This window comes from Biomphalaria glabrata, chromosome 11 (assembly GCF_947242115.1).
Source record: "Biomphalaria glabrata chromosome 11, xgBioGlab47.1, whole genome shotgun sequence".
Classification (NCBI taxonomy): Eukaryota; Metazoa; Mollusca; class Gastropoda; family Planorbidae; genus Biomphalaria; species Biomphalaria glabrata.
Window position 1 is genome coordinate 23,087,003 of NC_074721.1, and position 26,749 is coordinate 23,113,751.

General features: G+C 34.8%; 1 protein-coding gene across 3 annotated transcripts; it reads right to left on the reverse strand.

The window, feature by feature from the left end:
- Positions 1–1,349: 1,349 nt before the first annotated feature.
- On the reverse strand, positions 1,350–25,403 carry LOC106053916 (translin-like). Of its 3 annotated transcripts, none has more exons than XR_008773684.1 (8): positions 25,214–25,403; positions 21,476–21,569; positions 17,522–17,618; positions 16,259–16,374; positions 15,880–15,959; positions 11,176–11,267; positions 9,901–10,128; positions 1,513–1,645 (listed from the first exon to the last, which is right to left on the reverse strand). XR_008773684.1 is itself a non-coding variant. In XM_056004172.1 (8 exons), exons 1-7 carry the CDS (start codon positions 25,283–25,285, stop codon positions 6,406–6,408), a joined length of 561 nt encoding a protein of 186 aa, XP_055860147.1. In that variant the 5' UTR covers positions 25,286–25,403; the 3' UTR covers positions 1,518–1,645; positions 6,358–6,405. The 3 variants fall into 3 exon arrangements, 2 of the variants coding, with proteins under 2 accessions (XP_055860146.1, XP_055860147.1); XM_056004172.1 differs by lacking the exon at positions 9,901–10,128 and adding an exon at positions 6,358–6,415 and having other exon boundaries at positions 1,518–1,645; XM_056004171.1 differs by lacking the exon at positions 9,901–10,128 and having other exon boundaries at positions 1,350–1,645; positions 25,214–25,399.
- Positions 25,404–26,749: the final 1,346 nt, after the last annotated feature.

The window sequence follows — 26,749 nt, forward strand, 5'->3', positions numbered from 1 at the left end:
AGGGGGATTTTTTACTCAAAACCATCTGGAGGGGTTTTAAACTTAAAAAATAAGCCATCTATAGGCCTTCTAAAAGGATTTAAACTCAAAACCCCCAATTGTCTTGGCTACGCTCAAATAATTTTATTGTGTAATTTATTTTTTTTTTATATTGAAGAGGTATTTTTTTTATCATTAAACCACTCTGAAGGGGGGTTTAAACTCAAAATTCATTTTGTCAACGCTCATTGCATTTTGAGTGCGTAATTTGCTTTTTTCTTACATTGAAGGTGTAATTTTTAGCTTCAAACCCCGATTGCGGGGGGTTTAAACTCAAAACCCCTTCTGCTACGCTCATAGATTTCTGAGTGTGTAATTTTCTTTTTTTATATTGAAGAGGAATATTTTAGCTTCAAACTCCACTGGAGGGGAATTTAAACTCAAAACCCCTTTCAATACACTCATAACATGTTGAGTGTATAATTTGCTTTGTTTTTAATATTTAAGAGGTATTTTTAGCTTCAAACCCCGCTGAAGGGGGGTTTAAATTCAAAACTGAGTCAAAACCCATTTAGCTACGCTCATAACATTTTGAGTTGTTTTTTTTTTTATACCAGGTATTGAAGAGGTATTTTTTTACCTTCAAACCCTACTGATGAGGGAGTGGGGGTTAACTCAAAACCCTTTTGGCTACGCTCGTAGAGTTTTGAGTGTGTAATTTTCTTTTTTTATATTGAAGAGGGGGTTTATCGTAAATTTTGGAGGGGGGTTAAAAATCAAAATCTTCCTTAACTGTGCTCCTGAAATTTGGGGGATTGTCGTTTGCATTTTTTGTTTGTTTTGCTAAATTAATCTTCATATGGGTTTATATTTCATTAACTTTAAAGTTGTTCCTGAAATTGTTATCTAATAAATAAATTATGTGAAATGATTGTTTGAAATCGCACCATTGACTTACATTACTGTGCAATAATATTTAAAAGACTAAATCTAGATTTTAAATCCAAAACATTAGCTTTTGAAGAAAATAGCAAGAAATTGCTCTGATTTGATTCTAATGCTCTACAGAAAATGTACCTAGAGGTAATTAAATCTAGGGAGCAATTAGACTAGCAGAAGAACATGTCCTGCTCACCTCATGCGATGAACATTCAGTGGTAGAGTGCCTGTTTGGCAAATGATTTCTTTTTTTTGTGTCACTATAAACCCAATAATAAAGTTTACTGAAAAGTTTTGTTTTCTATTTGAAAATTTCTTGTAGTTTTCTATGTTCAAGCTATTTTTTTTAACAATGGTATGTATTAGATATAAACGCAAATTTTAACTTTGTAAAAAAAAAACAAAAACAAAAAAATGCTAATCCACAGAAATATTCTTTAACAGTGAATTTATTATTTTTTTTTTAGTACAATCCAAAAATGATGATTACAAATGAGCTAAAATATTAAAAATCAGCTAATGTGAATAAACAGAATGAGTTCATTCCAACATCTTCAAAACCAACATTTTGCTCACATTCTTAGATTAGGATTTATTTACATTGTCTACAACTTTGTTGACTAGTCCTCTGATTGTTAAATCATAAACAACTTCTTCACATTTTTTCACATCATATTTCAAGCCATCAAATTTTTTCCTCAATGCATCATTCTTTAAATTTAATAACCTGAAAAAGACAATGTATACATCATTATAAGAACAAGAATAAACAAGCAATATATAAAAAACAACAACAAAGTTTATTCTTACAACAAAGCTTATACCAGCTCATTCTCTGTCTGGTCAAATGTTTGTTTTTTCTCCCACACCCAGATCAAAAGAAACTTTTCACAATTATTCATTGGCCTAGACAAATGATGAATCAGTAAAAGAAAATTAACCAATTAGTCAATTAATTACTGGTAATTAATTATTTTGTTTGAACTTAATCCTTCAGTAATCATAGATATTGCTAAATATTTCGAGTTTTGTCTCCTCAGATAATTGAACACATTTCTTCCACACCCATTCTCAGATCAAAGTTTAATTATTATTTATTATACCTAACAAAACATGAATTAACCAATTAATTATTGATAATTAATTATTTTGCTTCATGTGGAATAAGGGCAATAAATTCTACATTATAGAGATTTCTTTCCCTTAGATAAGTATTGTTTTTTAAAAATGATTTTTATATTCCTTTTTATTTTTCTCATAGCCTATTGAGAATTACAAGTGTAAGTAAAACTGAAACTGATAATTCAATAGGAAGTAAATATTATGAAAAACAATGAACAGCCAGATTCAAAATGTGAACCAACAGCATTTGTTATCTAATACAACAAACTGTCAACTAACTCATACAACTTGACAGCACGGGATCCAAAATAATGTAATACTTTTGTAACAATGGGATTGTATGAACAAGACAATATTAAATGTTTATAGAGTCTATTTGTCAGAATGATTTCTGATAGTTCAAACAATATCATAATGCAGGAGATACTAGTTTAAAGTATAAACTCAAACAGCAATACTTTTGAAATAAATACAAAGCATTTATTCTAGAACTTGGAATCACTTTAAATGATGAACACAATTCATAAGTAAACAATGCAATTTAATTTCTATACATTTACTGAGCTCCGAAACAGTCAATGCTTGTACTTGTATACTCTCCCCTAATATATGTTGATACCCTTGCTAGGACCATTTCAGCTATTTTTAGCATTTCCTAATGTCCCCCTTAGTTTTAAACTAACTTGTCAACAATTGTTGGTTACAGCCTTGCTACACCCTTTCTGCACAATTACTCTATGTTCTCAAAATACATCAGTGAAAAACAAACAAGTTTATTTTTCAAAACATGACCTTGACCTGTACATTATTGATAACTTTAGTAAATAATAAAGTGACAGCCAATACTGTACAATAGGCAACACAATGCACTGACTACAAATGCTTCACTGTACATAACAGCACTGCCATACTATACTGTACTGGTCTCTCTCTGGACTCTTATAGCTTCACTCTGGATTAACAGTACTGGACTGAATCCCTTGATTCTGACAAACTGTCTTATTTTATACAGGGATCATCAAGGCCTGCTCGAATATTCACAGAAAATACCAGTCCATATCCTATGAACATATCAAAGGTGATTTATACCTGTAAAGATCATACCATCACTACCTGGCTTAATGCACTAGCGGATCGGGGGGGGGGTCAGATACAAATTTTAGTAGAGAAATCACACAATTAATTTATGAATGAATTCCATACAGTTTGTTAACATAATTAATTGCATATCTATATGATAAAAGCTACTTATTGATATATATTGTACCTAATCTTCATATTATGTCATTCCCCTTTTTGTATATTGCCTGCTAGTGTGGCGGTGGGGGAGGGGCCAATTGCATTTACAGCCCTCCCCACTATAGACTTGGGGGGGGGGGGAGGAGCCCAATTTTTAAGCAGAAATCATAGTGTGTGAACAAAATTAGTTGAATATCTTTATAATACAGCTACCATCTCTTGAAGAGCTTTTTCAAGAAAAATGCCTTTCCAAAACACTCACGATTCTTAAAGATAACCTGCACCCATAAAACCACTGTTACATAAGATCTGAATGAAGTGGTAGTCTCCTTTCCATTAGGACTAAAAAGAAACATTTAAAAACTTCTTCATCCCACTTTCGGTAAGAGTGTTACAAGATCAGCTGTCGTCATCGAGAGAAGTACATAGAAGTCCAATTCATAAAGCGCTGGTTGTGAATGTGTATGTGTTTCGTGAGTGAATGTTGTTCGAATTTTTCATCCATATTGTTTTTGTAAAGTAGTTACGCTGAGGTTGTCAATTGTAGTCAAACTGAATTTCCATTTGATTGGATCAATAAAATTATCTTATCTTATATAAGCTACTTATTGATACTTGAACCCATTTGTATATTATGTCACACCACACTCTATCTCAAATTAACTCCTTCTCTCCTAACAGACGATACCAACGTTGATTCCACCAGAATGTGGTAAATAATTACGGAGAGAAAGAGTTAAATCATTAGTAAATACAAAATGAAAGAGGGTTGTACCAGGTTGTAGGGGCGATAGATGTAATCACCTGCTCCCCACCGGGCAGACCAATACTTTTTCTTTTGCATTATAGTTATGAAATTACAATTTTCTTTTACAAAAATCTGTCACTAATATAATTTATATTTGCTATAAATTACATTCTTATATCGAGTTGCTCCAACCTATATTCTTTAATGCCAAAATGACATCGTTGGCAATATTTATAAAAAGGAAAGATAACTATTACTGTCTCTTACATAATAATCGTTTCCACATTACCGGCCCCAACAAAAACATGACGTTTTAAAACAGAATAGTTAAATATGGCAATAGAGTCTATGTAATTGCGGATGCATTTAAAATAATTATGAAAGAATATGCTTTGGTAAATTTAGAATTCATAAGAAATTTTTAAGTAGAAAAGTAACAATTGACATGAGTTCTGAAACCAAATATTTATTTATAGTCACCTTTTCCCAACCTTTACTCAAAATAACATGGGCGTAGCCAGGATTTTTTTTCGGGAGGGGTTTGGGGGGGGGGGGGGGGATTCCCCCGCTCCCCCCCCCCCCCCGCGGAAAAAATTATATATATATATATATATATAAATATGTGTGTGTGTGTACATAATTAATCATTATTACACTCTGACCCTTTCGGAAGACGTTTAATGTGCCCTAGAATAGATTCTTCCTGGAATTAGTGGAAAACTTGTAGACTCCCTGCCTTTGCTAGCAAGGGGGTATGGGGGAGCTAGCAGCGCTCCCCCAGCGCGGGGCCCGCCGCTGAGCACTATTTCTGGTATTGAAAGCCAACAAAATGCATATTCTGAGGTATCTACAGTGCATTATCTTGCTATTAAAAAAGTTTTATTTCAAAAACCTAATGTGCTATTCTTACTGACTTAGACCCTCTCGCGCCGTTCGGCGCATTTTCCGGCAAGCTGTTTCCGCTTCTCTTATTTTGCGTAATTCATTTTGTCGGAGAACATGTCCCGCAAAACCTCATGCGACGCTCTGTCACAACCTTACTAAGGGTTCGAATCCCAGTTCGGCATATGATTTAAAATTCTTTGATTTAGACCCGATCTCTATAACTGACTCCTAAAATCTGTCTTAGCCATCTTTGTTGAGCCACATTTTGTGTTTTTCAATTTCGGCAGATGACTATTCACTGCAGTTTATTAATGGAGCCCTGCCACTGGTAAAAATGTGTAACCTCTCTTGAATACGCTCTTGGAATTAAGTGACTGTAGTTTGCTTTAGATTTTATATCGAAAAGAATTTTTATCGTCAAAATCATCTGTTGGGGGTTTTCCACCTCAAAATGCTCTGTAGGGCGATCTTAAACTCAAAAAAAAGCCATCTGTAGAATAGGGGTTTAAACTCAAAACCCCCGATTGGATTGGCTACGCTCAAATAATTTTAGTGTGTAATTTGCTTTTTTTTTTATATTGAAGAGGTATTAAACTCAAAACCCCTTTGGCTATGCTCGTAGATTTTAGAGTGAGTAATTTGCTTTTATTTATATTGAAGAGGTACTTTTTAGCTTCAAACTCCACTGGAGGGGAGTTTAAACTCAAAACCCCTTTAACTACACTCATAACATTTTGAATGCATAATTTGCTTGTTTTTATTATTAAAGAGGTATTTTTTACCTTCAAACCCCGCTGAAGTGGGGTTTAAACTCAAATCTGAGTCAAAACCCATTTAGCTACGCTCATAACATTTTGAGTGTATAATTAGCTTTTTTTTTTTATATTGAAGAGGGGGTTTATCGTAAATTTTAGAGGGGGTTTTAAAATCAAAATCTTCCTTAACTGTGCTCTTGGAATTAGTGGATTTTCGTTTGCATTTTTTTTGTTTTGTTTTATAGAAGAGGGGGAGTTAACTGCAAAAACCCCAGGTAGGGGTTTTTAAACTCGAACCCCTCTGGTAGGGGTTATAAACTCGAACCCCCTGGTAGGGGATTTTAAACTCGAACCCCCCTGGTAGGCGGTTTTAAACTCAGAACCCCCTGTTAGGGGGTTTTAAACTCAAAACCCCTTTGGTTGTGCTGGGGCAAGTGATGGTTTAGAATTAAAAACTCACCTAAACTAAACAAAATCAAAGCAAAAAATCAGTCATTAAATTTCGACTCCCCCCTTCGGGGGGGGGGTTGAACCCCAAGAACCCCCCCCCCCCCCCCCCCCGGCTACGCCCATGCTGTATGACATTCATTTATTGTATAATTAAATTTTGAACTATAACTCACAATGTTACACTTCAATCCTAAAATGTAAGAAAATATAAAAAAATAGATTAGAATCTACTTGGTCTACCTGATTTCTTCTCCATCTTTTGCATTTTGTTTTGTTCAGAGCTTTGTATTATAGTTCTCTAGTAAAACAAAGTTACAAACAAGCATGTTGAACAAAATTATTAACTTATACATGAGTTGTTTTTTTTTAAATATTATTTTTTTCAAAGATATTTTTTTTTTAGCCGCGACCCTCAAAGCCTTAATCTAAATCTGTATAGTATCTTTTCTTTTCATGAAACACATCTGTTGTATTAGCAATGTACTTAGGGCCTATAAATTTACAGGATAATTTTAAAAATGAAAGGATTATTTAAAAAGAATAGACATTTTGCCCGCCTCAAAACAGTCGAATATCTTAAGAGCCTTTAACCATAGTTCTGTTGGCATCTTATTCTGACCAAAAAAGCCATGTACAAGAGGTCTCGATAAACATGAAGATAATATTACGATAAACACATGTAATAAAGAGATACTTACACTATTTGTATCTCAATTGTTACTCTCACTCAGTATCGGCCATTGCCCCCACGTACTTTATTTTATTAAATTTGACATGCGTTTTTTAAATAGGATGAATAAAGAGCTGTAGATGTTAGGAGAATGCACTTCTGGCAGTGAAGAACGCAAGTTGACATTTGGCGCTTTGCCCCGAACCCCGCCAGCGGAGTGTGTGTGTGTGTCTTACAGCGCTAAGACTCCCTAGCTGACAAGAGAAGAGCGGAAGTTTGAGAAACACTGCTATAGTTGTAATATGACCACTTTTTGTTATTCTCTGTTTGTTGATATATATATATATATATATATATATATATATATATATATATATATATATATATATATATATATATATATATATATATGCGTTTATACATAGGGTTAGGGTTTACAAAAAAAATCGTCCCCCCTCCCTCAAAAGTTCTGGATCTGCTAGTGTGGGTTAATGTGTCACGTGGTTGGAGATACAGCTTCTCCTATCTGCTTTGCACTACAGTTATAAAAATATTTTAAAGGCATTTTAACACAGAATAAAGGGAAAGACAACAACAATCAAAAATGACATCAAATCAGCAGCAACAAAACTGATTGAAGTTATGTTCATATACATCATAGAGGTATTGAGCTGTCCAACATGAACAGTATCAATGCGACAGTGAAAAGCTCCCAACTTCGATGGGCGAACATGTTGTCCGCATGCCAGACAATCGCCTTCCCAAACGACTTCTGTACAGGGAGTTGTGTGCAGGAAAGCGCTCCCAGGGAGGTCAAATCAAGTGCTATAAAGACACTCTCAAGAGCTCCTTCAAGGAACGTGATATTGACTTTCACAGCTTGGAAGCACAAGCTCTCGATCTCTCCTCATGGCGTGAAGCTGTGAGTATCGGAGTCTCGAGATTTGAAGCAAGAAGAGCGATGAACCAACAAAAAGCTGAGATAAGAAGAAGGTCTATCTGCAACTGACCAAATCTACCCATGCCATGTATGCGGCCGGCTTTATACAGTCTTCGAGTCCATAGTATCATGAAGGAGGAGCTATACAGGGCAAAAGGAAATAAATGAACTGTTTAAAGATGGAATCATTACAATCATTAAAAGAACTATAATAAGAAAGAAGAATGTCAGGGTTCTGTTCTTGCTTGGCTTGACTGGGCTCATTAGGGGGTTACTTAAATATTACTACTACGAACAATTATTACTTGATACACTTCAACTCCAACTATGGAAATATAAATAATACTTTAATCCAATATGCACACAATGACATCGACTCTCAATAAATATTTAATACACAAAACACTAGTCCATCAACTCTTATGAAATATATTGTTATAAACCTGGTGGTGAGACAGATGGGGGTAGTGCTGTGTGTTTTTAGCTTACCCAAATCACCCCAGTCCAGCGCAAGACGAGCGGTCAACCGTGAAGAGTGACAGTACACGCCAGTTTGGCAAGGACCAGTGTTGTAAATATTATGCACGCAAGTCACAGTGAAAGTGATCAACTGGAGTGGTCAAGCAACGTTCCATCCAGTTTGAGAAGGCCAGCGGGTGTGTTTGAGTCAAGACACTTCACGTTACCTCGCAATGTGATCAGTACGAGGCGAAGTTAGAAAGAACACAGTGTGTGAAGTCAGGCGGAGCAAGGCTAGGTTTTTGGACAGTTAGTGTAATGTTGTTGCCAATTGTGATGTATTTGAAATTAAACTGTTACTGATACTTTGGAGCCCTGAGTTGTGAGGTTCTTCAAGTTTGTTGTGTCGTGTGGTGCAGTTTGAAGAGAGCCTGGATAGTAGGAGAAACATTACAATATATACATAACACCAGTCCAGGAAGCAACGTCCAACCTTCCTGGACCGGGAGTAAGACCTCACTAACTCACTCTCTTGCACATTCAACGAAGACTTAACCATTCAGTTCATAACACGTGCAAGACTATTCACATGACAAAGGGATATAACTTACATATCAAAGTAACAAAACATCTGAACACGTGCCAGAGCTGAGGCAATGCTGAATCCCAAACATTTGTTTGATAAGTTAGTACTTGCCAGTTACCAAGTTAGATTTGTCTCATAGAACAGATACCCATCTTATCGTATCTTATATAATACAGATGTTACTTCAAAAAAGAAGATGATTACATCTTACGCGTCATGCATTCAGTCAAGCATATTAACCAATGACTTAAATTCTGCCAAGTCACTGGTTTCCTGGCTAGCTCAGGAAACCCATTCCATGCTCTAATAGCACTAGGGAAGAAGGAGTATTTGAACAAATTTGTCCTAGCATATGGGATGAGCCTTTATTTTTGTGTCTTTCTGAGTATTTTATTAAATTTTGTTTTTGTATTTGAAGATTATGGTTCAGTGTTTTATGTATAATTGCTACTTTACTTTGAAGTCTTCTATCCTGAAGGCTTTCTAAATTTAGTGATTTAACTAAAGGAGTTACTCTAGTCAAGTGTGAATATTCGTTTGTTATGAATCTCAGTGCTCTATTTTATGTCTGTTCCAGTTTCTTAATGTTTTCTTGATTTGGGGGGGGGGGGTGTCCCAAACAGAGGATGCATATTCTATTATTGGCCTAACCAAGGTTAAATAACATTTTAGTTTTATGTTCTTATTTGATTTATAGAAATTTCTTTTAATAAACCCTAATGCTTTATTTGATTTTTTGATAGTTTCATCAATAACATTTTAGTTTTATGTTCTTATTTGATTTATAGAAATTTCTTTTAATAAACCCTAATGCTTTATTTGATTTTTTGATAGTTTCATCAATATGGGGATTCCATGACAGTTTTTCATTTATTAAAACACTTAGGTATTTTGCGTTTTTAGTTTGTGTTACTGGTTTACCATGAATAAGAGAAGTGGAATTAATTTGTTTTAGCTTTTTTGTTACTCTTAATAACTGACATTTTTCTGGGTGGACTGGAAAGACATGCTCCAATTTGATTTCCATTTCTATAATTCATCTAATTCTCTTTGTAATCACAGAAACACACTGCATGACGTTACCAATTTTATTATATGAATTGTGGCCACATGAATGCAACTTAATACCTTTAAAAAACAGACTGGCTGAGTACTTCCAGGATGTCATGATGTCAGAGCATATTTAGATGACATCTGTTTATTTCACAACAGTTGGCATGTTGAGGGACTTATATCTCTACCGCTATCATTTAGACTGTATGGGTTGACAACCAGATCAAGTAAGACAGAGGTCAAGAAGAGCTAATTCATTTCTTAGGGCACATCATCAATAAGGGACTAGATGTATGTTAGAACCTGATGGAATCAGACATGAAGGATAACAAAATAATGGTGAAAAAAAACAAAACTACTGGAATTTTTTGACTTCATGGAAGATGGATACAGGTGCTGATACAACCTTATGAATCATAAACAAAGACAGGCTAAAGAAATACAGAATTTTAAGTTTTTTTAAACAAACTGACGAAATTTGATAAATGGTTTGACGCTACTGGGCTAGAAAAATCATACAGTAAGCTCAAAGAGTTCTTAATAGATAGAGCATTAATGTTATATGACATACAATTCTTTGGGTTAATAAAGAGAGACAACCAGTAGAACTCAAAAGTTTGACATCCCATAACATGTCACACAGAGAAAAGAACATATTTTTTATTGCTACATGTGAGGGCTTTAAATGGTACAGATCACCACAAATAAGCAGCTTAACAACTAATAAAAGTCTTTTTGGAATAGATCACTTTATTCACAAAATTGGCCACCTAAGAAGGGGGCTTGAGTTCAAATCCAGACTGGAGCAGAGTTCTTTGCTAAGTGCCTAAAGGGAGCAATGAAACCTTCTCCCAGAATACCCTTTCCCCACTGTTCCACAAAAGAGATTGGACCATAGCACACTGAGCATGCTATAAGAATGAAAGATGTGTTATAGAAAAGCAAATAATAATAGTAGTTATAATCTCCAACAAAAAAAACAAACTCTCCCCAACTAAAATGTCTGGCTCTATATTCACCTCTAGTCTCTATGCCACCTAAACACACACTAACACATGAGCTATTCAACCACTAGACATATAAACATGCTTGTCACAAAATAGCATTAAGGATACTGAGCCCTTGATCAAGATTATTTTCAAGGAAGACTATAAGTAGGGTGACTACAAGCAGGAACAAGCTGGCTGGAAAACTGAAAGAGCATGCTAGTAGTACCTCATATTAAGAAATAGAGGAGAGCTTAAGTTGCATGCAATGTCCTGTCAATCCCAGAATGGATTTAAGGTTCCAGTCAGTGAGTAAATATTGTCAACTATGCTTAATGTAATAAAGTAAAACAAAGCCACTAACCTGAAACCTGCATCCAGCTCTCCAATAAACTGTGAAATTCTCAGTGGTCGAGAGTAGTCTCCAGCAGTGACTGCATTCATAGCTAGACGAGACTGAAAACAAAATTATACTAAAGAGCCGATAGTATTCATATCTAGAAGAGATAGATTACAAGGACGCCCTTAAATTTGCCCTACAAGCCAGATCTGACCTGCGATGTACTGGTAGTTAATAAGAGCAAAGTAAATATTCTTTCAAAAAGTCATCAGCTTCATAAAGTAGGAATAGTCTTTGTAAAACAGTATGTTTCAAATATTTTACTTGTTTCTTCACCAATGTATGGTGTAGCAGAAGGTGAAAAAACATTCTTATTGCTTTGACTCCACAGGAATTCTGAAAGAAAACGCTTATTATAGTTTAAAATAGCTTAAACATAGACTAACACAAATTTCTACAACTTGAAATTTTATGATACAGCTTAGAAAAGTTGACATTTTAAAATAAATTTCAGCCATTTAGAAAAAATATCTATGATTACACAAGAGAAATCATTCTAAGTTTAACAAAAGCCAATTGTCAACATATTTTTAGACTCTTCTTAAGTGTGACTGAAGCAGTCCACACATGACTAGAAGTTTTAAATTACCTATAAATATAATAATGTAGAATACAAATGAATCACTATGTAATAAGGCATTTAATGGTTTTGACAAAGACATACATACAAAAAAAAAAAGGAAATGTAAAAAAATGTCTGGCATCCTAATAATATTTTAAAACTCCACCATAGGACAACAAAAAGCACTCTGACATCCAAAGTTAGGGTAAAGAAGGAAGAGGGCTGGTCAGGGAGGTTAGATACCCCACCCTAGAAATTCTTCGTCCATCATCGTTAAAATCATGAAGCAAAGTGGTGAAAAGCTGTTAAGCTGAACATCCTTCTAGGAAACAGGAAAACCCACAAGCAATATTAACTCTTTCTCTCCTAATTGACGATGCCAACGTTGATTTGACTCCCATTAAACTAAATTGGTTTTTGGATTTATTAACTTTAATTTGTGTAAAAAGAGCATGCATTCTCCTATAATTCGATATCAAAAGTAACATTTTCTGATAACAAACAAATAAGTTATTGAAGTTTAATCATAAAAGGATAGTGAAATACAAATGAGCAAAATGAATAATACTATCGGAATGAGAAAAAAAATTACGGAGAGAAAGAGTTAAATAGAGGTGTAAGTCTTCAAGTTTGGTTACTTTTGGAACATGATGGCCCAGGATAGCCCTACTGTTGGCACTCCTTTGGTTGTGATAGGCTAATATTACTTTACAATACTTATAACCATATACTTTTTAGAATATACACTATTACTGATTGGCATAAGAAGACTTAAATAGAAACCAACCACTTAAGTAATGTTTAACAAACAATGTACCAGAAACTTAAAACATTCCACAAATGAATATGGTAAATTTATACAGGGGCGTAGCTAGGGATTTGGGGGCCCGGGGGGATTGACCTCTTTGGGGGCCCCTTGCATTTTGACATTCGACATCATGACAAGAGATAATGTACTTAATAAATATATAAGCCTACATTCAAATTGTTACAGTATATCAGTAAAATTAACAAGAAATAATCATTAAGCATCTTTTAATGAATAATACTGTTGTTTATTGGCGAAATAATGAACAAGTGACAAATCTCAATTCATATCACTTCATGTTGTGCTTTCTGTGCAGCAAAGACACCTACATCAATACTGTCAGTATTTGTGATTCCACTGACATTAAAGCGATGCTAAGCCTTTCTTTCGTCATTGTGCTTCTGAGACAGTTTTTTATTAACTTGAGCTTTGAGAATGATCTCTCACATGGTGCAATGGAAGCTGCATGAGTTAGCAGTATTCGGTTTGGTGCAAGGTTTGAGCACACATCATTACAACATGAAGCCAGCTTCCACAATATGTCAATTGGTGATTCTGGTTTGTTAATGAAAAGTGTTCGTGCATCAATGACATCATTTAACAAGCAATTTGCTTGTATTTCATCAGACAGGAAAAAGTAACACAGTTTTTCATCAGCGTGTCATCATCCAAAGACTCCAAGAGGTGTTTTGGTTCAAGGGGAAACCCAAAGGTGTCCACATGGTTTTCCAGCCTTTGGTTTCTGTCCTTCATCTCCATATGAAGTCTGTCCAGCACTTCTGTCACAACACATTTGAATTGCAGTTCTATTGACAGTCCTAAATCAGAACTCAACTCCCCATCAAGTCTTTTCTTTCTTCTGGTTGTTTTGATATCAGGAAATCCTTAGCATTCACTACCTTCTTTTGCATTCTCGATGGATTGGATGATCAATTTCGTCCGTTTCCCATCATTTTGCAGAAAGCTTGAAAGGGTTTTAATTTCTTCAGCAGCTTCCTGAATGTGCAGTCTAGACTTTTTTGTAGTTTCTTCTTAACTATATTAATTGGGCCCAAGAGATTAGACCAGAATTCCAGATAAGCAAAAAATTCTTAATTTTCCATTGCATGAAGAAGATTCTGTGCACTGCTTCTAGTGTCCATTCTCAAAGTTGTTGATTCAGGAAGTTTCTTCAAGAGCTTGATGATTTCGTCGAGATGCAAGGAAACTGCCGACATAGCTTCTTCTCTTGTGGACCACCTTGTATTACTCTCCTTTTTTAGACTCCCAGCTCCAGCTTATTTCAGTTTTGCCCATCTCTGGGGTGAATTGGAAAAAAAATTGAACGATTCTTGTACAGTTCCAAAAAAAGGTGACAAATGCTGGATCTATCTCAACAGAGTGAAGAGCTGCCAGGTTCAGAGAGTGATTATCACAGTTCAGTAATGTTGCCTTTCGATTTATGTCTAAGAGAAGTTTCTGCAGGCCTGATAGACAGCCACTCAATGTGGCTGCGTTATCATAGGTTTCACCTTAGCACAGATCAAAGTCCAATCCAATGTCTTTAAGAGTTTTCAGAACAAGTTCTTCATAATGTCGCCCATCAGGTTTCAAACTTTCAAAGTAATCAATGAATGACTCTTTTATTTCGAAATTATCAACATCCAAGTAACGAACTATTAGAGATACCTGTTCTTGATGAGAAACATCTGGGGTGGAATCAAGCATCAGAGAACAGTAACAAACTTGCTTGACTTTCCCAACAATTGAAATTATTGCCCATAAAGTTTATGAACTCATTTTGAATCCTATGTAAGTGGTGTTTCTTCTATGTAAGTGGTGTTTCTTAACTCCTTCTCTCCTGTAATTATTTCCATGACCAGACGGAATTATACATTTTGCTCATTTGTAGTTCACTTCCTAGTTTTCAGATTTGATTTTATTTGGTATAAAATTAAAAGGGATTGCATGCTCCTTTATATAACACAGATGGCATGGTCAATTTGGAGAGAAAGAGTTAACTGCATCAAATTCTGCAAGAAATTTCAAAGATGCTAGGATTGGGTGAATTCAGTTTTTCTTTGTGACCACGTAAGCTTAAGTTTGTTTTTGCTAAGCACTTAGTAGCTGCTGCTACACGCTTCACAATTTCTCTTTAATACTGCTGATTTTTCAAAATTTGCGCATTAAACATATGTGACAGTTCATCTAGTTCTGCCTTAAGCTTTTCTTCTTCTAACTTCCTCTTCAAAAAAGCTTATGTAATGGACTCCTTCTTCAAGTTCTTTCAGTCTCTCAGGTTTCTTCCATTTGGTGAGACCAACTCCAGGTTTGCTCAATGCACTAGATGTCTTTTCTGATGCCCCAGAAAACAGTACCCATGCAAAACAAAAGAAAGAGTAAATTTCTTCTGTTGGAAGCTTTCTAGTGAACTATGATGGCAAACTTTGTGATTTATTTTGGGTTTAACTCTACTGGAAACAAATATCGTTCATCTTTGTTTTGGAAAAATAAGCGACACTTTAGCACAATTTTTGCTCGCAGTTCCTCAGATAACATTCCAGGATTGATATATCCGAAGTCTTTGTACTTAATTACAGCTTCTTCCACTTCTGGAGAATGTGATTTTGGAAGACCATCACTTGACATCATCACTTACTTCAGATGCTTTCTCTGACTGTGGTAAAAGGTATTCCCCTGGAGTCTCTTCAGCAAGAGACATTTTCACTTCTTCGACTGCTGTAGTTTGTATGAATCATCTGAATAGTGATACTTTTCTTCAAAAAGTTCAGTCTCCTTTGTTTTCAGTGCTCTTATCAGGTTTCTTTTTAAATGATAAGAATGATGAAATAAACTACCCTAAATACCAAGTTACTTCCTGAGAGTAACACTGCACTAGTCTGCGCTATAGAAGCTACTCCTTGAAATTGAGAGTAACCCCACACGGAAAGTGTTAATAATCTGTGTGGAGTACATAGAACAGGGTCACTAAATTATACTACAACGTGAAAAGCAATATTACATGACAGTGACGTAATATTTAATTTATTTAAAACAAATTTCTGGCACTCATTTAGGGGCCCCGGGGGGATCTTCAAATTCTCCCCCCTCCTCCTCCCACCCTAGCTATGCCACTGATGCTTTATGAATCAATAAAAAACAACATTAGTTATTTGTTGTTTTAATTTTACCAATTTTTACCATTAGTTATCTGTTATTTTAATTTTACCAACCATTGTTGAAAAATGACAAGCATCAACAATTGTGCACTAACAGGTTTGACATAATGAGACCATCTAGATTTGATATTTCTACTTACCAGTTCATTAGTAAGATTGAGAATTCCCATGAGGTAATCATCTAAATCAATGTGAAAGCCATCTTCTCGATTTACTTGAACTGAATAATGAATAACAGATTTAAATTTTTAAAACTGTTTTAGCTTTAAAAAATGAAACACAAAAATACCCACTGAAAACAATGTTGTTTAAATTATTGAAAATGTAAAAAAATAAGAAGAATAAAATTCAATCAAATATTTCTATATAAAAGTTAAAAAATAAATAAAGTCTATAAAAAAATTAATTAAAACTTTTACCAAAAAAACTATTTAGATGTATATCTTTAAGTTTCTCCTGCAATTGGCTACCTAAAAACGTGAGCATAGGACAATGTTAGAAATACTTGACAATAATTACCTCCAATCATGTCTGCAACTTCTTCTCTTGAAACTAATCTTTCTTCTTTTAAATAAATAATGAGTGCGCACATGTAGACCACACGTTGAGTGACAAACCTCCAATGATCATTAAACCTACACAAATTAAAACAGTAGCTCTACAATAAAGGAATTTCTCTCCAGTGGATCAGATAAAATGTTTTAAAATATTTACAAGGCTAAAAGCAAAATGTGTTACAAATTGACACTTGTATAAAAATAAGCTAAAGAAATAGGTAAATAATGGAGGAAAATTTTAATCAGGCCAAGCAATGAACTGTCAGCTTTGTCTTCTTACAACAACTCTTCAGTAAAAGCTGTAGTAAAAGTAAAGTTCCCCTAAGGAGACCTAGTGATGTAAAGGGCAGATGATCATCTGTTTCTGTGGCCTAAGGTTAACAAGGGTGTCATGTGGCCAGCAAAATGACCAACCGCCTTAACTTTTCCCCAACTAATGTCAGGTACCCATTAAAGCTGGATGGACTCAGAGGCACCTAAGTCCCAAAATTAAAATCCCAGTCTTCATCAGGATTCGAGCCCAGGACCCCTGGTTCAGAAGCACTTTACCGCTCAGCCACTGTGCCTCCTTTTATAAAGTAAAGATCCCCTTTCAGACCTTGCGATCTGTACAGCAGATGATGTTAAGGTCATCTGTTTCTTAGGCCCACAGTTAAGGAGCAGGATTTCATGTGGCCACCCCAACTAAAGTCAGGTACCCATTAGAGTTGGATGGACTCAGGGGCGTCCTAAAAATCTTGAAATTCAAAATGCCTGTCTTCACTGAGATTCAAACCCAGGACCCCAAGGTTGGGAACCCAAGAGGTTAACCACTCAGCCATCATGCCCCTAAAAAAGCTGTAGCAGTAAGCTTAAATACAGTGTGCTGCTTGTTTCTGCCTTTCTACATTTTGCACAACTGACATGGTCCAATTTCTTCGCAGCTAAAAAGATGTGCTCATCTTTTAATACCTAACTAAGTAGATGACATGGGTAGAAAAAGAAACTATAAACACAGTGATTATGGCCAAAGAGTAATGTTGGCTTCACATGGACTTAGGCTTAAAAACAGAATTACAAATGAGAGTTAATTGTTAACCCAGGATAGTAATTAGATATAGCAGATAGGCAACTAAGAATTGGATATGCAATATTTTTACATTTTCACACCCAATCCAGTTTAAGCTAAAGCATTTCTCTTTTTTTAAAAATCCTTTAAACATATCAACTTTTAAAAGTTAAATACCTATAATACTGGTTTAGTGGAATTTTGCTGGAGAGTTGTTTGTAATGTTCTTGAATTTTGTGAAACATGGATAAAGCATTTTCACAAAAGCTTAAGTCTGAAAAACAATTTTCAAGTTTAATCTGCAAATGTTTAAAAATGATCTTAATTATATTAAAACACACATAATGGTATTTGTAATGAAAAAACAAATACTAGTATAAATTAGACTACAGTAAACAGTGAATGAATTCAGCAAGTCCACATAACACTGATGAAGTACTATTCATACACACACACTGGACATGAAACACACACACTGGACATGAAACACACACACTGGACATGACCTTCTGACACACTGGACGCACGCAGAAAATCAACTGAGTTACACTACAATCAACCCCCCCTAAAAGTTATAGGAACATAAACATGTAAATAATAGTGAATGGACAACGATATATGAGGCCAAGTATCCCTACAAAATACTTACAGAGTTACTCTATTGAAAAGCATTGTATAACTATAAACAAACACGTTATACACTATAAAATTATCAGTCCCTAAGTGTTATATTATGCATATAAATACTGAGTTAGAACTTGTGATATGGAAAAATAAATAAATAAATGTTAGACCTTATAATTAAGTCTGCTTGTTCTTGGTCTTAGGTTATATATACAAGGACCAATACTGCCGTCGCTTTGAATTGGTGACATCAGCGGCTCTCTAACTGGAGACTCAGACCCTGCATTTACTTCTTCTTGATGTCCATTTTCCCCTTGTTGTAAATATGTGTTAGGAGCAGTCATTGGTTCCATAGTCACATGGTCAGTAGGCACCTGCATCTGTGTGATAGGGTTTGTCTCCGGCTCAAGGTCTTCTTATTCCATATGTTGATACACCTCTTATTCTCCCTCTCTTGGAGCAGGGGCCAAATGTCGCATTGATACTGTTTCTTCTATTCCATCAGGAAGTCTTACAATGGCATGCTGTGGGTTGCATATGATTAAGTCCACAGCTATTGTACCATCGTCATATTTTGATGCACAGACTCCCTTTTTTAACAACACTTTTCCTGGTTGTGTTAACCATGTCAGGAGTGATTTGCCGAAGGTGGATCTGTGATAGAACTTGAATTTTCTCTCGTGCGGTGTCTCGTTTGTAGCGGTACAGAGCAGAGAACGAAGAGAGTGCAGGGCTTGGTTTAACACCTGCTCCCATTTGGAAACCGGGAGTCCTTGAGTTTTTAATGCCAGGATTTAGCTTTCCATTATGAGCCGTTTAGCCGTTCTACTTGAGAGCTTCCTCTGGGATTATAAGGGGTCGTCCTACTTGTGGCCACCCCTCTCTCGTGTAAAAATTCCTGAACCTCTCTTGACATGAATGAGGTACCTCTATCAGAGTCAGGCATTCCGAATAGTCCAAATAAATTATCTAGACATCTAATTACTGTTGAAGCCGACATATCAGAACAGGGCCTATGCAAACGGGAATCTTGAAAAGAACGTCACAGGGCGGCCATCCTGGTTGAGGGTGACAGCTATAGCCACATCCGAAACGTCAGTTTCAACCATCAGAGGTCGAGTATAGTGGTGAAGATGGTAGCTTTCTCCAGCTCCTGCTTTAATTCTTTAAGGGCTGTCTTTACTGTTTCTGAAAGAGGGAACAATGTGTTATTTGCCAAAACATTCATTTTGTTAGAAAAATTTGGGATCCACTGTGAGTAGTATGCCAACATGCCCACGATTCGTTTTTGTGAGGGCATATCATAAGGAGGGGGAAGGTTTCTTAAAGCCTGCAATCTGTCAGGGTCTGATTTGAGTAGGCCTTTAGAAATTTCATATTCCAATAGGCAAACTTTGTCAGTGGTTATACTTTTGTCTTCATTAAATATGATCCCATACTTTCTAGAAGCATCTAAAATCTTAGCAGATTCTCATCGTGCGACTCTTTATCATGACCACATACTGTTACATTGTCCACATATGCAAAAGTGTCCTGCAACTTTTCATTCTCAATAATTTGATTTATTGTTCTCTGAAAGCATGCAACTCCGTTGGTAACACCGAAAGGGATGCGACAGAACTGACAGAGTTTGCCACATGTCTCAAATGCAGTAAACAGCCCCTCAGTCGTGATTGGTATTTGATGGTTGGCACATTTGAGGTCTAGAGTACTAAAAACGGAATAGTTGGATATCCGTTCTACCAGTTCATCGACTCAGGGCGAAGCGATTTATTGTTTGACTGTAATCAATGACCATCTTCTTTTATGTCTCTCGTTTGTTGTCACTAGCACCTGTGCTCTCAGGAAGACTTTGAGGGTTCAATGATTTAGTCCGAGAGGAGTTTTCTAACTTCAGACTCAATAAATTTGTTATCACCTATTGAGTGCTTTCGGGACTTAGTAGCCACCGGTCTGCAGTCAGAAGTTAGATTACTGAATAGGCTAGGTGTTTCAACTCGTACTGCTTTAAGACTACAGATTTGTAAGGGATTGCGTTTTCCCCCATACAGTATGGTCAATTCCTGATAAAGACTTATAAAGTCTATGCCAAGTATTACATCTGAACATAATCTTGCAAGTATAGAAAGTTTGACCTTTTCCCTTGTACTGTACATAGGCAAATGTATGTCCTAGTGTCTTTTCAGAAAGATGTGTAGTGGCCATGAATATTCTGTTTGTAGAAGGGTGTACTGGCAATTTTTTTCTCTTGATGATGGCTTCTGATTGTAGTTTTCACAGCTGCCAGTGTCTATGAGAGCTTGCAGCAACAATCTGTTGACATTCACTTGGGCCGTAAACTGTATAAGCCCAAAGAAATGCGTTGATGACAAGGTACTTGGAGTTATCACACTGGTCAGTGATATTTTGCTGGCAGCTATGGTGGCTGTTGTTTTACTTGATTTACAAAAAGTTTGGAAGTGTCCCTTTTTACCGCACTGATGACATAATGCATTTCGAGCAGGGCATTCAGTCCTAGAGTGTCTCCTCCTACCACAGAAGTAGCATAGCGACTTAATGGCATTCAATTCCTGGTCTTCATTAGAAATGGATGTTTCTAGATGGGAGCGAGTTGGCATTTTCATTGCTCCACAAGAGATTTCGTTTGTTGAATTGTAAGCCTGCACATGCATTGGTGGCTGTTTCTAACACTCTAACTTCGTCATAAACGCTTTGTAGAACAAGAGACGTCTTTTCCAGTAACCGCTGTCTAATAATGCTGGATAGCAGACTAGTTATAAAGATGTCTCTAATGCAAAAGTCTCTGTGCTGTTCTGCAGTTACTTCTTCAAAGTCACAGTCGCGGGCCAGGCTTCGCAACTTTAGCATAAAGGACTCTACCGTTTGGCCTGGCTGCTGTTTACATGTAGCAACCTAATATCTAGCAAAAATGTCATTCTTTACCTTAATATAAGTAGTCTTGAATGTGACTATGGCCATCGAATAGGACGATACATCACTGATGAACATATAAACTGTAGCTGATAGTGATTTTTCAACAACATTAGTTTAAAGTCTTTGTTAATATCCTTGATGGACGAAAGAAAATTCTGAAATGTGTCAAACCAGTGAGTCCATTTTTCTGAGGCCAGAGGAACATTTGGATCAATGTCCAACTCTTTCGGTCTGAGTAATTTATCCATTGTAGATTAAGAAATCCAACACGTAATCCAGATACATAATTTTGTCGAATAAATTGTAATGAAACAACAAATACTAGTATACCAATAACATGGCTTTATTCGACAAAATTAGACTACAGTAAACAGTGAATGAATTCAGCACGTCTCACATAACACTGATGAAGTACTATACACATACACACACTGGACATGAAACACACACACTGGACGCATGCAGAAAATCAACTCAGTTACATTACTGTATTTAAGAAAATGAACTATAATGCACAACAAAACAAAGCATCAAGATTAAGCTCATTGTATCCAATGTTTACATACAACTTACAATTGGCAGTTTGAGCAGGTTGGTGTATTGGTTGAAGTGAGGTTTGTATTTCTCGAACTGTTTGTTCCAAATCTCTCACAACTATTCTTATCTCCTAAAAAAAAAATAGAAAAAAATATTTGAAAGGTTTCCTTAAGCTGCTAATCTGACATGATACAATATGGTGCTTATCTCTTTCTCTTTACACATAAGACAGTTGAACTTCTTTAGAAAGCCAGTATTATAACTATAAGCCAAGCGTTTGAAAAATAATCAAATAACACATAGGCCTATACATGAAGCATAAATAAGAATTTGATTTTGAAATTTTAGCAAGTATGTCATTTATATGCGGACAAGGATACATCATGCCTTACTCAAATAGGTCATGTTCAAAATAAAATAAAAATTTTATTAAAAATTAAAATATTGTTAAAAGAAGTAAATTTTGTATTTCTGTTGAAGTCTGATTTTCATTTTCATCTCTAGATATCTATACAAGGTTAAAATATTTTCTTTAATTTTCTGTCTTTTTTTGTTTAGTTTTAAAAAACTGTTTACGTCAACTAAAAATTATTTAAAATTGATAAGCTCATGTTTAAAAAGATGACTCTCAGTCACCCCTTAAACAAGAAAAATACTAATAGATTCAACTTATAGTGTGAGGTAGGATCATTCCAAACAAATATGCCTAGCTAATTTTATGATATAGAAAGTATGAATCAATACTACTTAAAATAAAATAAATAAATATAATTTTGTTATCACAATTGAACACTGGTCCATGTGTTACTGTTTTATAATAAAATCGCTGAAAGGGGAAATTTTTTTTTTTATTATCCTAAGAGTGATATGCTATTAAAAAGACACCAGCTTGAGAAAGACACAGTAGTATGTGGTCTACTAACAGGCTAAGTCTTCTCTACAGACTTCACAAATGTTGATACTGGTTTCAAAATAAAATGTTCAGTTCTATAAAGTTTAAAAAATACAAAGAATATGATGTACTGATTTCTTCCTTCTTACCATTTCAGTGTTCCTTCACAATTGAAGAGTTACTACCCTTCCTAGATAATAGTAAATTTCACCATACAAAAACATCACCATCAGGGGAAAAGGTGAAGATATAGATATTAAATTCTGTCTATAAACACCTACACACACTTAACACATATGCACGATCATTTTTCATCAGCTTTTAATACAATGCAAATATATTCTTATTCAAAACAAGATTACAAAGATAGTTTGTGTGGAAATACAAACTCAAAGTCTCTGCCAATACAAAAAGAAGAGAAGTGTACACATCAAAAGGGTTGCAGATACTAGAAAAGTATAATAAAGTTTCCCTTTCAGACCTTGCAATCTAAAGGGCAGATGATGTTAAGATCATCAGTTTCTTTGGACAACAGTTAACGAGCAGGGTGTCATGTGGCAAGCACAATGACCAACCGCCTTTACTTTCCCCAACTAAAGTCTGGTACCTATTAGAGTTGAGTAACGTTAAGCCAACTGATGACACTATACCACAGGGTACAGAGATTTATTAGCTATTATAATTACATTATTAACATACACATGTATTCAATTAAATGATAATCTCAAGATATGATTAAATGTAAAATTGGCCTAACTGAAGTTATTAAATGATTATATAATTCATAGTTTTGTAAAGGGCCAATCTCTCATTCAAGGCCCTCAAGGAAGAAAATTTTTGCTATGGCTATATGTCTACATGTGTGTGGTACATTGCACTCTACCTTTATAACATAAAACACTGCTAGTAATTGATGTTTTAAATTTTATTTGACTTATATATACACTAAATGCATTCTTTCTTTAAGTAACATTTAATCTAAAATATAAGTAGCTTGTATGACAGAAAACACTTAATTTATATACAAATATTTTAAAAACATTATTTTAGAAAAAAAGACATTTGCATAAATGTTTTGAAAATCAAAAAATTAATAATAATTCCCCTCCCTTAGTAATATAGGCTCCACTATTTCTTTACTATTAACAGTGAATAGTTGTATAAAGGGTACGTGTATTTTTATGGAAGGGGCTGAGACATCACCATTGTGGTACATTTTTTTGAATTAATAATCTTAGATCAAATAGTCCTTTTTGGATCTTAACAAAGTTTACAAATGCTGCTGCTCCTTGATCTGATCATTATTTTAGAGTAAAAATGCTCATTAGTCTTCTTTTCCTGAGATCCATCAATTTTCTTTTAGCAATTACAATATAAATTTACCCATAATAGTCAGTTACACATTAGAGCTCTGACAATCAAATATTTTATAGAAAAGCCTTTTCAAAAGAATAATTTGAAGATTTGTTAGACAACATCCTTGGAAGGGACTTTGAAAATAAACATTTAGTACTTTTAAAGTCATGATTTTTTTAAAAACATTTTACCTTCACAGATAATGTAAAACTTCAGTGAAACTCTGTATATTTTGTTAACTATTGTTATAATGTTCTGATACACAATTCACAAATGTAGTAAATATGTAATAGTAAACATGTAGTAAATATGATGAATAGATACATTTCAATTTATATGTTGCAAAAGAAAAAACTTATGATCTAGTGGTTTTGTTCAGTCAGTTTAGACACTTTACTTTAGCCAGTTCAGTTTCTTCTCTGTAAAATATAACCTGATGTTTTGTCAATGTACTTCAATCAGCTCATTAGTTTAGTTTTTAGCTGAATACATTTGTACTTGTGTTCTACTTACTTAGACCATCAGCAATGTTATGCACCAAGGGCAGCAACCTGTTTCCACTGACATTGGCCATCAGTGACATCATGTACATGATTTTTATATCTTCCAAGAAGATCCAGCACCATGTTATACAAAAATAGCCTTACTTCAATTACTTATTTCTGCCTAAATATTAATATTGTTGTCTTCAGCAAACTTCCATCAAGTTGACATAGGATATTTCCCACAAATCTCATTTAACGTTTGGTCACAGTTTAGCTAGGGGTGTATTTGATTGGATTGTCACTTTTGTACTACAGTGCATGCAAAATTTAGATTGTTGGTTGCCTCCCTCCAATGGTAATTTGACAATGGCTCATCTCATCTATTTCCTCCTATTCCTATGACTACAGTGCCCTATTTTTTTTAACAGAAAGGCATTTAAAGTAGATAGGTGTTGGACGGGTCAGATGTTGTTGTTTTTTTTGCATGTTATTCATTATTAAAATTTGTTAATATCTATAGACTATAGTTTGACTTATAGTATAGTTACTTACTTATCATAGTAGGCTACTACTCTAGATTAAGACTCTAGATCTATCCCTTATCTAGTAGGGCCTTACTATTCTATAATGACTATAATATAATCTAGATATTTCTATACTATAGTCCATTACATACATGAATCATATTTTTGTCAAACCATTATCAAATAATGCCCGGTTTATTTAATGGGCTGTCAAGTAAAAACTTTGAAATTTTGGCCTATATATAATATATAGTAATATAGCCAATGCCAATAGATCTAGGCGTCCGAATAGCATAAACGAGACTCTACTCTGACTCTAGTCTATTTATTCTTAGAATTCTAGTACTAGATCTATTCTAGTAGTAGATCTAGAATTTTAGAATCTACTGAGACTGAGTACACTGAGAATCTAGTCTAACTAAGTCCTCTTACTTAGGCTAATAAGTTAGGCTCTTCTAGATCTATGATTCTATAATCTAGAGTCTAGATTCTAATTATTATATTCAAAAGTGATAACCTCTCTAAGATCATGTTCCGCATTTAAGTATTCTTGAAAATGACTTAAAATCTCGGAAGCACTTGTTGTCATATTTGGTTAACAGCTTGATCTAGACTAGTACTAGAGTCTAGTAGATAGTCAATTTTAGCCTAGAAAGTCTATAGAGAGTTCCAAAACTATGCTAAATTACATATAGATCTATATTCTAAGTGCCAGCAGTAAAAAAAACAACAGTGAAAGGGGGGAGGGGAGGCTTTTAGTGTATCCGGTGTACAGAATACATCCTATTGATAGGCAAAGTATTTTATGAAACTATAGGCTTATGGAATCTAAAACTCTAGATCTTGATCTAGATTTTTTTTTCACTTCTCAGCACTGACATTGATACGCAAAGTATTTTATGAAACCATGGAACTATACTAATGGAACACCAGCTTCGAGTTTTTTACAAAGACAAAGAGAGTCGAAGTGCCGTCGCGCATCTTTTTTCGCGCACCATACCATTTTGAAAAATCGATGAGGATGCCAAAGAAGAAATTTACTCCGAGAGCCACTTGGATTGACCTTCATTGAGAGTAAAACTTCCCCACACTATATTTTATTAGATCTGTAAAAACTTTATCCATTTTCTGACTATCCGATAAAATAGGTACAATTTCCCTGAATAAGAGATCGTCACAAAAGTTATTTTTTTCGATCACCCTATAAAATGCCACTTATTTTCCAAAAAATAGAATCTAAATTCCGAAAATACAATCTTTCAGTGTTTCTGTGTTTGGTTTATTTACACTAAATCTGGATGAAGACCTGTCTACCGTTCCGCTAAATGCGTATTTGTTACGATATACTAAATTGCACGAAATAAAAATAGGAGGCCTAATACAGTTTTGACACTCCAAGCTACGCATTTCTAATCGTTTTTTTTTTTATTATCGAAAGGACTAGGCTATAGGCATAGGAAACAAAGAAAAAGTTAATCTTGATAATATTGCAGCCTAAATAAAATGACAAAAAAACAAAAAAAAAACTATAGCCTAATCTAAAATGAAACAGATCTATAGCTAGATTTTCTTGGACGAATGATATAAAATAAGTATAAATAATAAGTCATATGAATCTGATAGATCTAAAACAAATACTGATAGAGTCATTCATTAATTATATATAATTATTAGAATTACTTGACTACCAACTGGGTATTTTTATTGCCAAAATACAATGTATTTTATGTGCATTTATTAAAAACAACAACCAAAAATTAAGCGTTTGACGCAACTAGATCTAATATTAGTAATATATAGATTCTAGTTCTAGATCCAGAAAGCTACTTCTCTAATTCAGTTTTCTAGTTTAATTCTAGTTAGATCTAGATGTCTAGACCAGTAGATCTAATTCTAGCCAGGGTTTTTGTCATGGAATAGATTTATAAAACTTCAGCCACCTACTGATCACGATATGACAGATAGGCCTACTCTCTCTACTACTAGACTCTAGTAAACTCTACATCTACTCTAGATTGACTAGATCTAGTAGATCACTAGATGTACATTTGAC

What these genes read in the sequence shown, in the direction of transcription:
- LOC106053916 (XM_056004171.1), bottom strand. Translation starts at nt 25,285, where the DNA reads ATGACAACAAGTGCTTCCGAGATTTTAAGTCATTTTCAAGAATACTTA. An exon ending in CGGAACATGATCTTAGAGAG is followed by an intron (nt 21,570 to 25,213) that starts GTTATCACTTTT and finishes TTTTTTTTTTAG; the next exon opens with GAGATAAGAATAGTTGTGAG. An exon ending in AGTTGCAGACATGATTGGAG is followed by an intron (nt 15,960 to 16,258) that starts GTAATTATTGTC and finishes TTCATTATTCAG; the next exon opens with TTCAAGTAAATCGAGAAGAT.